Consider the following 16,264-nt stretch of genomic DNA (forward strand, 5'->3'; position numbering starts at 1 on the left):
TATATTTTCCTAACCAACCTGTTCAGCGATATAGATACAGCCCTCTGTCGGTGGGGTTAAGCACATGTCTTCACGTTTGTCCTCCCTGGTTAACTACTGCCATTTATTTAGGGCCTTGAACATTTTGCATCATCTTACCTGGAAAACATGAATTACAAAAGACATTCTTGTTCTAACCGATTGCAGCACCAATGCCTTTTTCACGCTGCATTTTTATTTGGTCTGATACCTACTTTCGACTTGTCTTTCAGGCCAAAGACTATACTGTCACGAATTCTCCACGTGCCTCCAATAAAACCAACAGGCAAAAAAGGCAGAATACCCTCTTCACTGGCAAAATAATGTCCAATTTCCACAAGGGAATGTTACACCACAGGGAATCCAGCCCAAAACTGGAAAGTAAACTTGAGTGATGGACAATTGCCAGCAAGTTATTTTTATGTAGCTCTCATCAACAGTTAACTGCCGAATCTTTACTTGGGAAAAGAAAACATACCGAATATTGATAATGCTGATGTTCACACTTGCCATTTTAGGACTTCCTCCCAAGTCTCCAATCGTAGAAGCCAAACACATTATTAAACAGTAAAAATAAATTTAAAGCAAGACACATTGTTAATTTGATTCTAAAATGAACAATGTTTAACTACGGGAGATGAGTGTTTCCTTAAAAATGTTTCTAAAAGGTCTTCCAATTCTAAAATGTTATTCTCATCCAAAGAGAAGCGCAGAAATCATTGTATCAAGTATTACAACATACACACTCATGTTAATGTTGAAGATCTATATACTGATAGCTCCAGTGAGAGATCTTCGCACTAGAGTGTGGAGAGAAACGGGACTGACTGGATTGTTCTACAGAGTACAGCATCGACACACACAGGATGTGCTGAACAGCCTCGTTCTCTGCCGCGCGGGAGATTTTCTTGTGAATTAAATGCAGCGAAATTCTAAACCAGCCCTCCCTCGTTGTACTGCGTGAAACTCAAACTTTTCGCCGACTGAAGGCCGTGAGATACAGAACCTTTCAGAAAACAAACAAATCTTCCGCACAGAAATAACTTGGATTACTCAAGGGCATTATGATTCCTGATTGAGGGGGATTATTTATAACCTTCCCAGTGAGATGAGATACAGTTCCAGTGTGAGGATGGTACACATTAGCGCCCTCATTGTGTCAGGATTTATGCCAACATCCCCGTGCGCATTTCACAGAGTCAACAGCATGGAGTCAGGCCATTCAGTCCCACAGGTCATTGATGGGCTTTATGCTGCACACTCCTTCATTTTAGCCCGTCAACAACTTCTCCTCGGTGTCCGCTAACAACAGCCTCAAGCAGCGAGTACTACAGAGGGAACGCTCGGCGAAAATCACCTCCAAAGTGCGGCGGACCTTCAACAAACCGGACCCCCGACTTCTTTTCATTGTTGTTTCTATTCCGGTCCGCAACAACACCGCGAGAAGGTTTTTAAGAGGCAACCGTAAACGGACTCCGGTGCCAGAAAGTTTTCCCGTCGGGGAGCCCAGTGAAAAGGCAAAGGGGCGGCGATATTGCACAGAAAAAAAACCCCTCCGGACTCACGATCAAAAGGCACTGACGGGGATTGATCATGTATTGACAAGACTGCGAGCTGGGACCGAGAGCTGTTTTGCTTTTAACGCGTGGACCAGGCCAACTTGTGCAGGATGGTCTCTGGGAGGCGAATGGTGGTGATGGGCGGGAATGGCTTCGTGTGGATTTGATACCTTTTATACATAGTACGTACAAAACAAAAAGCGTGGAGGAGAGAGGTTGCACCTTGAATTGGCGGCAGAAGTTGGTCGGTCGATTTGGAGGTGCCGGTGTTGGGACTGTGGTGAACAAAGTTTAAAATCACTCAACACCAGGTTATAGTCCAACAGGTTTACTTGCACATCATGGGAGAAAGCTCAGCAGCGGCGGTGCAGGGACATCAGCTCTCGGGGTGAGGCGTCTCCCTCTGACCGTGACCTTCCCATTAGTGTGGCCGGAGCTTGGCTGGAAGCCAGTGCACCCCCCGGAGGGAGGGGGTGGGGAAGCGGAGTGACCGGCGGCGGAGGCAGCAGCAGGGGGGGAAGTTGGATGTCGAGCGGGGAGCAGGCGGCGAGCTACTTCCTGGCGCTGTCGCCCACGCACGGCGAGTCGGTGCTGTCGCGGTACCAGAGCCTGCGGCAGGAGCGGCTGCTGTGCGACGTCGTGCTGGTGGCCGAGGGCAGCGAGTTCGCGGCGCACCGCTCGCTGCTGGCCTGCGCCAGCGACTACTTCAGGGGCATGTTCCGGGAGCACACCCGCGAGTCCAAGGCCGGCGTGGTGCACCTGCCCGCGGTGTCGGCGGGCGGACTGCGCCGGGTGCTCGACTTCATCTACAACGCGTGCCTGCCGCTGTCGCCCGACAGCCTGCCGCAGACCCTGGAGACGGCGCGGTACCTGCAGGTGCCCGGGGCGGTGCAGCTCTGCTCCCGCTACCTGGTGAGCAGCCTGAGCCCCGGCGGCTGCTGCCGGGCGGCCAACGTGGCGGCCCGCTTCGCGCTGCCCGACGCTCAGCGCCAGGCCGAGCGCTACATCGCGGCGCGGCTGCGGCGGCTGCTGCGGGAGGAGGGCGCCGAGGCCAGCGGGCTGCTGGAGCTCAACGGAGACTCGCTGCGGGCGGTGCTCGAGTGCGACGCCGAGCTGGACGGCGTGCCGGAGGGCGAGCTGCTGCGGCTGCTGCTGGCCTGGCTCGGCCGGGACGAGCGGCGCTGGGAGGCGCACGCCCGGCGCCTGCTGCCCGCCCTCCGCTACTGCCTGCTGGCCCCGGCCGAGCTGGGGCGCCTGCGGGCCGAGCCCCGCCTGGACCCCGCCGTCCGGCGGCTGGTCTCCGCCGCCCTGGACTACCACCGGGACGAGGCGGCGCAGCCGGCCCGCCAGAGCCGCCAGAGCACGCTGAGGGGCCGCCGGCGGCAGCTGCTGGCGGTGGGCGGGCTCCTGCTGCCGCCGCTGCCGCCGCCGGCGGGCCCCGGGGACCGAGCCGGAGCCGTGGACCGCCTGTGGGCGCTCACCGCCAGCACCGGCGAGTGGAGGCCGCTGGGCCGCTGCCCCAGGCTGCAGCACCACTGCGTGTGCGTGCTGGCCGGCTTCCTGTTCGTGCTGGGCGGCGAGGAGCTCGGGGACGGCGCCTCGGTGACCGGCCGGGTGCGGCGCTACGACCCGCGCTTCGGCCGCTGGAGCCCGCTCAGCGCCATGGCCAGCCCCCGGGCCCAGTTCGCTTGCTGCGTGCTCGGGGGCCGCATCCTGGCGCTGGGCGGCCGCGGGGGGAGCTCCCGCTCCCCGCCCCAGGCCGACCCCTCGCTGCCCACCGCCGAGCTGTACGACCCGAGCAGCGGCTCCTGGCAGGCCGCCCCCCCGCTGCCGGTGGCGCTGCACGGACACGCGTGTGCGGTTCACCTGGAGGCCCGCACCGTGTACGTGTCCGGAGGGCGGCACGGGGGCCAGGCGGAGAGCAGCCCGGACATGTTCGCCTACCGGGAGGAGGAGGAGGAGGAGGAGGAGGAGGGGGGGACCGCCACCGGGGGGGAGTGGGCCCGCTGCCCGCCCATGAGCATCGCCCGCTTCGGCCATCAGATGGCGGCGGTCGGCCAGCGCCTCTACTCCTTCGTCGGCACCTACGAGCCCTTCTGCGACATCGAGTGCTACGAGCCCCGGCTCCGCCAGTGGCGCCGCCTGCGGCCCCTGCTCGGCTTCGACCGCTCCTGCTACGGCCTGGCGGTGCTGGGCGCCCGCGTCTACCTGGTGGGCGGCAAGAGGTGGCACGGCTCCCGGGAGGTGGCCGCCCCCGACGCGGTGCTCTACGACACCCGCACCGACAGCTGGAGCGAGGCCGGCGAGCTGCCGCTGCCCCTGTGCGGCACCCAGTGCGCCGTGCTGCAGCTGCTGGACCCACCGCCACCCGGGCAGGAGCCCGACGGCGGGGAGGCAGCGTGGTGACCCCCCACCCCCGTCTGCCCTCTTCCCACATCCCCCTGCCTCCCCCCCCCATCCCCCTGCCTCCCCCCCCCCCCCCCAGCCTCCCCCCCCAGCCTCCCCCCCCCCATCCCCCTGCCTCCCCCCCCCCCCATCCCCCTGCCTCCCCCCCCCCCCATCCCCCTGCCTCCCCCCCCCATCCCCCTGCCTCCCCCCCCCATCCCCCTGCCTCCCCCCCCCCATCCCCCTGCCTCCCCCCCCCGCCTCCCCCCATCCCCCTGCCTCCCCCCCCATCCCCCTGCCTCCCCCCCATCCCCCTGCCTCCCCCCCCGCCTCCCCCCCATCCCCCTGCCTCCCCCCCCATCCCCCTGCCTCCCCCCCCCTGCCTCCCCCCCCATCCCCCTGCCTCCCCCCCCATCCCCCCGCCTCCCCCCCCATCCCCCCGCCTCCCCCCCCCATTCCCCCGCCTCCTCCCCCCCATCCCCCTGCCTCCTCCCCCCCATCCCCCTGCCTCCTCCCCCCCATCCCCCTGCCTCCTCCCCCCCATCCCCCTGCCTCCCCCCCCCATCCCCCTGCCTCCCCCCCCCATCCCCCTGCCTCCCCCCCCCCATCCCCCTGCCTCCCCCCCAGCCTCCCCCCCCATCCCCCTGCCTCCCCCCCCATCCCCCTGCCTCCCCCCCCATCCCCCTGCCTCCCCCCCCATCCCCCCGCCTCCCCCCCCATCCCCCCGCCTCCCCCCCCCATCCCCCCGCCTCCCCCCCCCATCCCCCCGCCTCCCCCCCCATCCCCCTGCCTCCTCCCCCCATCCCCCTGCCTCCTCCCCCCCATCCCCCTGCCTCCTCCCCCCCATCCCCCTGCCTCCTCCCCCCCATCCCCCTGCCTCCTCCCCCCCATCCCCCTGCCTCCTCCCCCCCATCCCCCTGCCTCCTCCCCCCCATCCCCCTGCCTCCTCCCCCCCATCCCCCTGCCTCCTCCCCCCCATCCCCCTGCCTCCTCCCCCCCATCCCCCTGCCTCCTCCCCCCCCATCCCCCTGCCTCCTCCCCCCCCATCCCCCTGCCTCCTCCCCCCCATCCCCCTGCCTCCTCCCCCCCATCCCCCTGCCTCCTCCCCCCCATCCCCCTGCCTCCTCCCCCCCATCCCCCTGCCTCCTCCCCCCCATCCCCCTGCCTCCTCCCCCTGCCTTCTCCCCCCCATCCCCCTGCCTTCTCCCCCCCATCCCCCAGCCTCCTCCCCCCCATCCCCCTGCCTCCTCCCCCTGCCTTCTCCCCCCATCCCCCTGCCTTCTCCCCCCCATCCCCCTGCCTTCTCCCCCCCATCCCCCTGCCTTCTCCCCCCCCATCCCCCTGCCTTCTCCCCCCCATCCCCCTGCCTTCTCCCCCCCATCCCCCTGCCTCCTCCCCCCCATCCCCCTGCCTCCTCCCCCCCATCCCCCTGCCTCCTCCCCCCATCCCCCTGCCTCCTCCCCCCCATTCCCCCCATCCCCCTGCCTCCTCCCCCCATCCCCCTGCCTCCTCCCCCCCATCCCCCTGCCTCCTCCCCCCCATCCCCCTGCCTCCTCCGCCCCACCCCCCTGCCTCCTCCGCCCCACCCCCCTGCCTCCTCCCCCCCACCCCCCTGCCTCCTCCCCCCCACCCCCCTGCCTCCTCCCCCCCACCCCCCTGCCTCCTCCCCCCCACCCCCCTGCCTCCTCCCCCCCATCCCCCTCACTCCTCCCCCCCATCCCCCTCACTCCTCCCCCCCATCCCCCTCACTCCTCCCCCCCATCCCCCCATCCCCCTGCCTCCTCCCCCCCATCCCCCTGCCTTCTCCCCCCCATCCCCCTGCCTCCTCCCCCCCCATCCCCCTGCCTCCTCCCCCCCCATCCCCCTGCCTCCTCCCCCCATCCCCCTGCCTCCTCCCCCCCATCCCCCTGCCTCCTCCCCCCCATCCCCCTGCCTCCTCCCCCCCATCCCCCTGCCTCCTCCCCCCCATCCCCCTGCCTCCTCCCCCCCATCCCCCTGCCTCCTCCCCCCCATCCCCCTGCCTCCTCCCCCCCATCCCCCTGCCTCCTCCCCCCCATCCCCCTGCCTCCTCCCCCCCATCCCCCTGCCTCCTCCCCCCCATCCCCCTGCCTCCTCCCCCCCATCCCCCTGCCTCCTCCCCCCCATCCCCCTGCCTCCTCCCCCCCATCCCCCTGCCTCCTCCCCCCCATCCCCCTGCCTCCTCCCCCCCATCCCCCTGCCTCCTCCCCCCCATCCCCCTGCCTCCTCCGCCCCCATCCCCCTGCCTCCTCCGCCCCCATCCCCCTGCCTCCTCCCCCCCATCCCCCTGCCTCCTCCCCCCCCATCCCCCTGCCTCCTCCCCCCCCATCACCCTGCCTCCTCCCCCCCATCCCCCTGCCTCCTCCCCCTGCCTTCTCCCCCCCATCCCCCTGCCTTCTCCCCCCCATCCCCCTGCCTCCTCCCCCCCATCCCCCTGCCTCCTCCCCCCCATCCCCCTGCCTTCTCCCCCCATCCCCCTGCCTTCTCCCCCCCATCCCCCTGCCTTCTCCCCCCCATCCCCCTGCCTTCTCCCCCCCATCCCCCTGCCTTCTCCCCCCCATCCCCCTGCCTTCTCCCCCCCATCCCCCTGCCTCCTCCCCCCATCCCCCTGCCTCCTCCCCCCCATCCCCCTGCCTCCTCCCCCCATCCCCCTGCCTCCTCCCCCCCATCCCCCCCATCCCCCTGCCTCCTCCCCCCCATCCCCCTGCCTCCTCCCCCCCATCCCCCTGCCTTCTCCCCCCCATCCCCCTGCCTCCTCCCCCCATCCCCCTGCCTCCTCCCCCCCATCCCCCTGCCTCCTCCCCCCATCCCCCTGCCTCCTCCCCCCCATCCCCCCCATCCCCCTGCCTCCTCCCCCCCATCCCCCTGCCTCCTCCCCCCATCCCCCTGCCTCCTCCGCCCCACCCCCCTGCCTCCTCCCCCCCACCCCCCTGCCTCCTCCCCCCCCACCCCCCTGCCTCCTCCCCCCCCACCCCCCTGCCTCCTCCCCCCCCACCCCCCTGCCTCCTCCCCCCCCACCCCCCTGCCTCCTCCCCCCCACCCCCCTGCCCCCTCCCCCCCACCCCCCTGCCTCCTCCCCCCCATCCCCCTCACTCCTCCCCCCCATCCCCCTGCCTCCTCCCCCCCATCCCCCTGCCTCCTCCCCCCCACCCCCCTGCCTCCTCCCCCCCACCCCCCTGCCTCCTCCCCCCCACCCCCCTGCCTCCTCCCCCCCACCCCCCTGCCTCCTCCCCCCATCCCCCTGCCTCCTCCCCCCCATCCCCCTGCCTCCTCCCCCTGCCTTCTCCCCCCCATCCCCCTGCCTCCTCCCCCCCATCCCCCTGCCTCCTCCCCCCCATCCCCCTGCCTCCTCCCCCCCATCCCCCTGCCTCCTCCCCCCCATCCCCCTGCCTCCTCCCCCCCATCCCCCTGCCTCCTCCCCCCATCCCCCTGCCTCCTCCCCCCCATCCCCCCCATCCCCCTGCCTCCTCCCCCCCATCCCCCTGCCTCCTCCCCCCCATCCCCCTGCCTCCTCCCCCCATCCCCCTGCCTCCTCCGCCCCACCCCCCTGCCTCCTCCCCCCCACCCCACTGCCTCCTCCCCCCCACCCCCCTGCCTCCTCCCCCCCACCCCCCTGCCTCCTCCCCCCCCCACCCCCCTGCCTCCTCCCCCCCACCCCCCTGCCTCCTCCCCCCCACCCCCCTGCCTCCTCCCCCCCCACCCCCCTGCCTCCTCCCCCCCCATCCCCCTGCCTCCTCCCCCCCATCCCCCTGCCTCCTCCCCCCCATCCCCCTGCCTCCTCCCCCCCATCCCCCTGCCTCCTCCCCCCCATCCCCCTGCCTCCTCCCCCCCATCCCCCTGCCTCCTCCCCCCCATCCCCCTGCCTCCTCCCCCCCCATCCCCCTGCCTCCTCCCCCCCATCCCCCTGCCTCCTCCCCCCCCATCCCCCTGCCTCCTCCCCCCCCATCCCCCTGCCTCCTCCCCCCCATCCCCCTGCCTCCTCCCCCTGCCTCCTCCCCCCCATCCCCCTGCCTCCTCCCCCCCATCCCCCTGCCTCCTCCCCCCCATCCCCCTGCCTCCTCCCCCCCATCCCCCTGCCTCCTCCCCCCCATCCCCCTGCCTTCTCCCCCCCATCCCCCTGCCTTCTCCCCCCCATCCCCCTGCCTTCTCCCCCCCATCCCCCTGCCTTCTCCCCCCCATCCCCCTGCCTCCTCCCCCCATCCCCCTGCCTCCTCCCCCCCATCCCCCTGCCTCCTCCCCCCCATCCCCCTGCCTCCTCCCCCCATCCCCCTGCCTCCTCCCCCCCATCCCCCCCATCCCCCTGCCTCCTCCCCCCCATCCCCCTGCCTCCTCCCCCCATCCCCCTGCCTCCTCCGCCCCACCCCCCTGCCTCCTCCGCCCCACCCCCCTGCCTCCTCCCCCCCACCCCCCTGCCTCCTCCCCCCCACCCCCCTGCCTCCTCCCCCCCCACCCCCCTGCCTCCTCCCCCCCCCACCCCCCTGCCTCCTCCCCCCCACCCCCCTGCCCCCTCCCCCCCACCCCCCTGCCTCCTCCCCCCCATCCCCCCATCCCCCTGCCTCCTCCCCCCCATCCCCCTGCCTCCTCCCCCCCATCCCCCTGCCTCCTCCCCCCCACCCCCCTGCGTCCTCCCCCCCACCCCCCTGCCTCCTCCCCCCCACCCCCCTGCCTCCTCCCCCCCACCCCCCTGCCTCCTCCCCCCCACCCCCCTGCCTCCTCCCCCCCACCCCCCTGCCTCCTCCCCCCATCCCCCTGCCTCCTCCCCCCCATCCCCCTGCCTCCTCCCCCTGCCTCCTCCCCCTGCCTTCTCCCCCTGCCTTCTCCCCCCCATCCCCCTGCCTTCTCCCCCCCCATCCCCCTGCCTTCTCCCCCCCCATCCCCCTGCCTCCTCCCCCCCATCCCCCTGCCTCCTCCCCCCCATCCCCCTGCCTCCTCCCCCCCATCCCCCTGCCTCCTCCCCCCCATCCCCCTGCCTCCTCCCCCCCATCCCCCTGCCTCCTCCCCCCCATCCCCCTGCCTCCTCCCCCCATCCCCCTGCCTCCTCCCCCCCATCCCCCCCATCCCCCTGCCTCCTCCCCCCCATCCCCCTGCCTCCTCCCCCCCATCCCCCTGCCTCCTCCCCCCATCCCCCTGCCTCCTCCGCCCCACCCCCCTGCCTCCTCCCCCCCACCCCCCTGCCTCCTCCCCCCCACCCCCCTGCCTCCTCCCCCCCCACCCCCCTGCCTCCTCCCCCCCCACCACCCTGCCTCCTCCCCCCCCACCACCCTGCCTCCTCCCCCCCCACCCCCCTGCCTCCTCCCCCCCCACCCCCCTGCCTCCTCCCCCCCCACCCCCCTGCCTCCTCCCCCCCCACCCCCCTGCCTCCTCCCCCCCCACCCCCCTGCCTCCTCCCCCCCCACCCCCCTGCCTCCTCCCCCCCCACCCCCCTGCCTCCTCCCCCCCCACCCCCCTGCCTCCTCCCCCCCCACCCCCCTGCCTCCTCCCCCCCCACCCCCCTGCCTCCTCCCCCCCCACCCCCCTGCCTCCTCCCCCCCACCCCCCTGCCTCCTCCCCCCCCACCCCCCTGCCTCCTCCCCCCCACCCCCCTGCCTCCTCCCCCCCATCCCCCCATCCCCCTGCCTCCTCCCCCCCATCCCCCTGCCTCCTCCCCCCCATCCCCCTGCCTCCTCCCCCCCATCCCCCTGCCTCCTCCCCCCCATCCCCTGCCTCCTCCCCCCCATCCCCCTGCATCCTCCCCCCCCACCCCCCTGCCTCCTCCCCCCCACCCCCCTGCCTCCTCCCCCCCACCCCCCTGCCTCCTCCCCCCCACCCCCCTGCCTCCTCCCCCCCACCCCCCTGCCTCCTCCCCCCCACCCCCCTGCCTCCTCCCGCCCACCCCCCTGCCTCCTCCCGCCCACCCCCCTGCCTCCTCCCGCCCACCCCCCTGCCTCCTCCCGCCCACCCACCTGCCTCCTCCCGCCCACCCCCCTGCCTCCTCCCGCCCACCCCCCTGCCTCCTCCCCCCCATCCCCCTGCCTCCTCCCCCCATCCCCCTGCCTCCTCCCCCCATCCCCCTGCCTCCTCCCCCCCATCCCCCTGCCTCCTCCCCCCCATCCCCCTGCCTCCTCCCCCCATCCCCCTGCCTCCTCCCCCCATCCCCCTGCCTCCTCCGCCCCACCCCCCTGCCTCCTCCCCCCCCACCCCCCTGCCTCCTCCCCCCCCACCCCCCTGCCTCCTCCCCCCCCACCCCCCTGCCTCCTCCCCCCCCACCCCCCTGCCTCCTCCCCCCCCACCCCCCTGCCTCCTCCCCCCCACCCCCCTGCCTCCTCCCCCCCACCCCCCTGCCTCCTCCCCCCCACCCCCCTGCCTCCTCCCCCCCACCCCCCTGCCTCCTCCCCCCCACCCCCCTGCCTCCTCCCCCCCATCCCCCCATCCCCCTGCCTCCTCCCCCCCATCCCCCTGCCTCCTCCCCCCCATCCCCCTGCCTCCTCCCCCCCATCCCCCTGCCTCCTCCCCCCCATCCCCCTGCCTCCTCCCCCCCATCCCCCTGCCTCCTCCCCCCCATCCCCCTGCCTCCTCCCCCCATCCCCCTGCCTCCTCCCCCCCATTCCCCTGCCTCCTCCCCCCCATCCCCCTGCCTCCTCCCCCCCATCCCCCTGCCTCCTCCCCCCCATCCCCCTGCCTCCTCCCCCCCATCCCCCTGCCTCCTCCCCCCCCATCCCCCTGCCTCCTCCCCCCCCATCCCCCTGCCTCCTCCCCCCCATCCCCCTGCCTCCTCCCCCCCATTCCCCTGCCTCCTCCCCCCCATCCCCCTGCCTCCTCCCCCCCCATCCCCCTGCCTCCTCCCCCCCATCCCCCTGCCTCCTCCCCCCCATCCCCCTGCCTCCTCCCCCCCATCCCCCTGCCTCCTCCCCCCCCCCATCCCCCTGCCTCCTCCCCCCCCCATCCCCCTGCCTCCTCCCCCCCCATCCCCCTGCCTCCTCCGCCCCACCCCCCTGCCTCCTCCCCCCCCACCCCCCTGCCTCCTCCCCCCCCACCCCCCTGCCTCCTCCCCCCCCACCCCCCTGCCTCCTCCCCCCCCACCCCCCTGCCTCCTCCCCCCCCACCCCCCTGCCTCCTCCCCCCCATCCCCCTCACTCCTCCCCCCCATCCCCCCATCCCCCTGCCTCCTCCCCCCATCCCCCTGCCTCCTCCCCCCCATCCCCCTGCCTCCTCCCCCCCCATCCCCCTGCCTCCTCCCCCCCATCCCCCTGCCTCCTCCCCCCCATCCCCCTGCCTCCTCCCCCCCATCCCCCTGCCTCCTCCCCCCCATCCCCCTGCCTCCTCCCCCCCCCACCCCCCTGCCTCCTCCCCCCCACCCCCCTGCCTCCTCCCCCCCACCCCCCTGCCTCCTCCCCCCCACCCCCCTGCCTCCTCCCCCCCACCCCCCTGCCTCCTCCCCCCCACCCCCCTGCCTCCTCCCCCCCATCCCCCTCACTCCTCCCCCTCACTCCTCCCCCCCATCCCCCTCACTCCTCCCCCTCACTCCTCCCCCCCATCCCCCTCACTCCTCCCCCTCACTCCTCCCCCCCATCCCCCTCACTCCTCCCCCCCATCCCCCTCACTCCTCCCCCCCATCCCCCTCACTCCTCCCCCCCATCCCCCTCACTCCTCCCCCCCATCCCCCTCACTCCTCCCCCCCATCCCCCTCACTCCTCCCCCCCATCCCCCTGCCTCCTCCCCCCCATCCCCCTGCCTCCTCCCCCCCATCCCCCTGCCTCCTCCCCCCCATCCCCCTGCCTCCTCCCCCCCATCCCCCTGCCTCCTCCCCCCCATCCCCCTGCCTCCTCCCCCCCATCCCCCTGCCTCCTCCCCCCCATCCCCCTGCCTCCTCCCCCCCATCCCCCTGCCTCCTCCCCCCCATCCCCCTGCCTCCTCCCCCCCATCCCCCTGCCTCCTCCCCCCCATCCCCCGCCTCCTCCCCCCCATCCCCCGCCTCCTCCCCCCATCCCCCTGCCTCCTCCCCCCCATCCCCCCCATCCCCCTGCCTCCTCCCCCCCATCCCCCCATCCCCCTGCCTCCTCCCCCCCATCCCCCTGCCTCCTCCCCCCCATCCCCCTGCCTCCTCCCCCCCACCCCCCTGCCTCCTCCCCCCCACCCCCCTGCCTCCTCCCCCCCACCCCCCTGCCTCCTCCCCCCCACCCCCCTGCCTCCTCCCCCCCACCCCCCTGCCTCCTCCCCCCCACCCCCCTCACTCCTCCCCCCCACCCCCCTCACTCCTCCCCCCCACCCCCCTCACTCCTCCCCCCCATCCCCCTCACTCCTCCCCCCCATCCCCCTGCCTCCTCCCCCCCATCCCCCTGCCTCCTCCCCCCCATCCCCCTGCCTCCTCCCCCCCCATCCCCCTGCCTCCTCCCCCCCCATCCCCCTGCCTCCTCCCCCCCATCCCCCTGCCTCCTCCCCCCCATCCCCCTGCCTCCTCCCCCCCCAACCCCCTGCCTCCTCCCCCCCCATCCCCCTGCCTCCTCCCCCCCCATCCCCCTGCCTCCTCCCCCCCATCCCCCTGCCTCCTCCCCCCCATCCCCCTGCCTCCTCCCCCCCATCCCCCTGCCTCCTCCCCCCCATCCCCCTGCCTCCTCCCCCCCATCCCCCTGCCTCCTCCCCCCCCAACCCCCTGCCTCCTCCCCCCCCATCCCCCTGCCTCCTCCCCCCCATCCCCCTGCCTCCTCCCCCCCATCCCCCTGCCTCCTCCCCCCCCATCCCCCTGCCTCCTCCCCCCCATCCCCCTGCCTCCTCCCCCCCATCCCCCTGCCTCCTCCCCCCCATCCCCCTGCCTCCTCCCCCCCATCCCCCTGCCTCCTCCCCCCCATCCCCCTGCCTCCTCCCCCCCATCCCCCTGCCTCCTCCCCCCCCCATCCCCCTGCCTCCTCCCCCCCCATCCCCCTGCCTCCTCCCCCCCCATCCCCCTGCCTCCGCCCCCCCGTCCCCCTGCCTCACCCCCTCCCCCCCTCCCCCTGCCTCCCCCCCCCTCCCCCTGCCTCCCCTCCCCCGTCCCCCCTCCCCCTGCCTCCCCTCCCCCGTCCCCCTGCCTCCCCCGTCCCCCTGCCTCCCCCTCCCCCTCCCCCCCCCTGTCCCCCTGCCTCCCCCTCCCTGTCCCCCTGCCCAGTGCGTGTCCCGGTTCCTCCCTCACTACACATTCGTATCTCTCTCTCCTTCTGGTTGAAACTGCAAAAGACAGAGAGCTCTCAGCTTCCGGCGACCACTTCTTTCCACATCAATCATCACCCCCTGAAAAAAAATCTCGATGTCGACAACCCTTAGACTGGAGACCAGAGAAAAGCTTCACTTCTGCAACATCGAATAGCTTTCCCCCATTCATCTCTTCGAAGGGCCGATTAGGCTGCAATACTGCTTGGATGCTTCTATTTTCTACGCAATATCGTCACCTCAGGAAGCAACATGTCACTTTTCCAGCTGCAATGACTGCACGTTTTAGTAAATGCAAATTAAATAAAGAAACGCACATGAAAACACCATTTATTTAGGCCCCACTCTCCTCCTCTCCCACCTTTTGATTGATTTAAATTTTTACCTCGGGGAGGACGCAGTGACGGTTTTAAACCAGAATTATGCCAGCAGCGATCAGGGGCTTGAGTAGAAAGACTGTGGCAGTTGAAAAGAAGGTTTAGTAGGAGTTTACAGAAGTATGAGAATGTTGATATCTTGGGGTAAGGCGAATATGCTTCCACAGTTAGAGGAGGATTGGCAACTACATTGAAAGTAATTGACAATGACGAAGACAAAATCAAAATCACCGCCTGAGAAAATTTCACTCTGAAGTTGTTGCAATCCAGAACGCACTGCCTTAAAGCAGATTGAGAAAAAAAAAGGGAATAAACTTCCAAAAGGGAGTCCACTATTTATTTGAAAATGAAAGGCATGCAAGGCTGTGGACGATGAGCAAGGAATTGGGACTAATTGGATGGCACTTTAGAAGAGCTGGCAAAGCTGAAATGGGCCGAATGGTGGCTGGTTCTACGAATTCTTGATCGCAAGGTTTTTGCATTCCATGCTTGCGGGTTTGTTTGACTTTGATCCTGGGCTGCAATATTTGAAGGACATTGAAGCCCATCAACCCATATTACGCTGCCAGTTGCATCTATTGGCCAATGGTGCTCGACTATCAAATGCTTTAGGAAAGGGTGGGTGGCAGCCTTCACAATTTTTCTACATTAAAATATTTCTAGCAAGCCTGTTGTGTGTCTGGGTATGTAACAGCCGGACCTTATTTGCTTTGAATCTTGAGCCCCGAAGTGCGATTTTTGGTGTAATTTTTCTACACCGTAAACCACTACAATATAAGGACACGAACCTGTAGTCAAAAGTTTTAGCGGGGCATCAGAATGAACATTGCATGGGGCTGGTATCTATTTGTTATGAACTGAATAGGAAATAGGATTCTGCGAGTGGGAATGCCAAAATTCAAGCTCAATTCAAGACGTGCAATTTTAATAATGAGTAAGAATAAAATACATTAGCTGCATTATGTGTTTCATTAGTACATTTTCGTTTACCGTTCTATCCTCACTGGGATGTACGTTCACGTGATGGTAATATCACGTTATTGAGGTTATATTTTCAAAGAAAGTTCGGCCAAGTTTCACTGTCTCTGCCTGATGATTTCATGTGAACCAACTACATGTAAGATGTTTGTCCAGATTGACTGGGATATTATCAACGTGTATCATGTTTAATTAAGTGTATGATCTGTACAGTGACTTTCCAATATTTTTGGCAATACTGTTAGTTTATTTTTGCAGGGCATATGCAGTTGTGGAATTTAAAGTTTGCGATAAATGCACAAGTTATTTTTTACTGCAGTTAGAGCCAAACTGGCTGAATCCTGGACTCAGAAAAAAAAGCAAAGTATTTGTTAATATTTGAAAAGAAGAGTGTGACTTGCATTTTGGAAGTTAACTATTTTCAAAATAAAATAATTTAAATTCATAACTGTGCTGTGGAAGCAAAGACATTCGAAGTCTTTACAATGCCAATTTTGCATTTAAACTGCAATTGCTGTTATGTAGGCAAATAGAGTTAACAAATTTATGTACAACAATAATAAGATAATTGACCAGTTAATTTCTATTGATGGAGTTGGTTGAGCAACGAATTTGGTTTGGGTTCTGGGAGTACTGATCTGAGCATAAAGAGGATGATGTGGATTTAAGGTCTCATCTGAAATTTATCTGTTAGTTTTCAATACAAAAAGTGGAAGTATACAAGATATATGCATGTGTGGTGCTGGAAAAGCACAGCCAGTCAGGCACCATCCGAGGAGCAGGAGAATGGACATTTCAAGCATAAGCTTCATCAGGAATGAGGCTTGTGGGCCAACGGGGCTGAGAAATAAATGGGAGGGGGGTGGGTCTGGGATGGAGGTAGCTGGGATTGCAATAGGTAGATGAAGATGGGGCTGAAGGTGATAGGTCAGAGAGGAGGGTGGAGCAGATAGGTGGGAATGAAGATGGACAGATAGGCCAGATCTCCTCTACACTGGGGAGACAGGACACCTACTTACAGGATACTTCAGAGACCATCTCCAGGACACACATGAAACAACCCCACTGTCCCGTGGCTGAACACTTTAACCCACCCTTCCACACCCACAATGACATGCCGATCCTGGGCCTCCTTCATCACCAAACCCTTACCACCCAAAGCCAAGAGGAAGAATGCCTTATCTTCCACCTTGGACCTTCCAACCACATGGGATCAATCTAGATTTCACCAGTTTCCTCATTTCCCCTCCCCCACCTTATCCTAGATCCAATCTTCTAACTCAGCACTGCCCTCTTGACCTGGCCTACCTGTCCCACTTCCTCTCACTTATCCGCTCCACCCTCCTCTCTAACGTATCACCTTCACCTCCACCTTTACCTATCGCATTCTCAGTTACCTTCCCCCATGCCCCACCCCAATCCCATTTATCTCTCAGCCTCTTTGGTCCAGAAGCCTCATTCCTGATGAAGAATTTATGCTTGAAAAGTCGACTCTCCTTGGATGCTGCCTGAGCGGCTGTGCTTTTCCAGCACCATACTCTCGACTCTGATCTTCAGCATCTGCGGTCGTCACTTTCTCCCAAGCTATATGCATGCTTCACCAAGGCTTTGTTTCAGTAGGTTTATTACTACCAGGCAAAGACATGGTAGAAAGGAAGGTGAGTGGTTGCTGATCAGGACTGGATGATGTTAGCATGAATATTGTGATATTCTATGTCTAACGTTGTGGCTACTGATTAAAAAAAATACAGAAAATTTGAGCAGAGC

The 16,264-nt window shown here is 67.0% G+C and overlaps 1 protein-coding gene across 1 annotated transcript; it reads left to right on the top strand.

Moving 5' to 3' along the window:
- The first annotated feature begins 1,733 nt into the window (after nucleotides 1–1,733).
- On the top strand, nucleotides 1,734–3,988 carry klhl34 (kelch-like family member 34). Its single transcript, XM_043701516.2, has one exon. The coding sequence runs from the start codon at nucleotides 2,103–2,105 to the stop codon at nucleotides 3,981–3,983; it is 1,881 nt and encodes a 626-aa protein (XP_043557451.2). The 5' UTR covers nucleotides 1,734–2,102; the 3' UTR covers nucleotides 3,984–3,988.
- The last annotated feature ends 12,276 nt before the right edge of the window (nucleotides 3,989–16,264 follow it).

This window comes from Chiloscyllium plagiosum, unplaced genomic scaffold (genome assembly GCF_037043375.1).
Source record: "Chiloscyllium plagiosum isolate Xiang-an unplaced genomic scaffold, Cpla_swu_hap1 HiC_scaffold_12, whole genome shotgun sequence".
NCBI lineage: Eukaryota > Metazoa > Chordata > Chondrichthyes > Orectolobiformes > Hemiscylliidae > Chiloscyllium > Chiloscyllium plagiosum.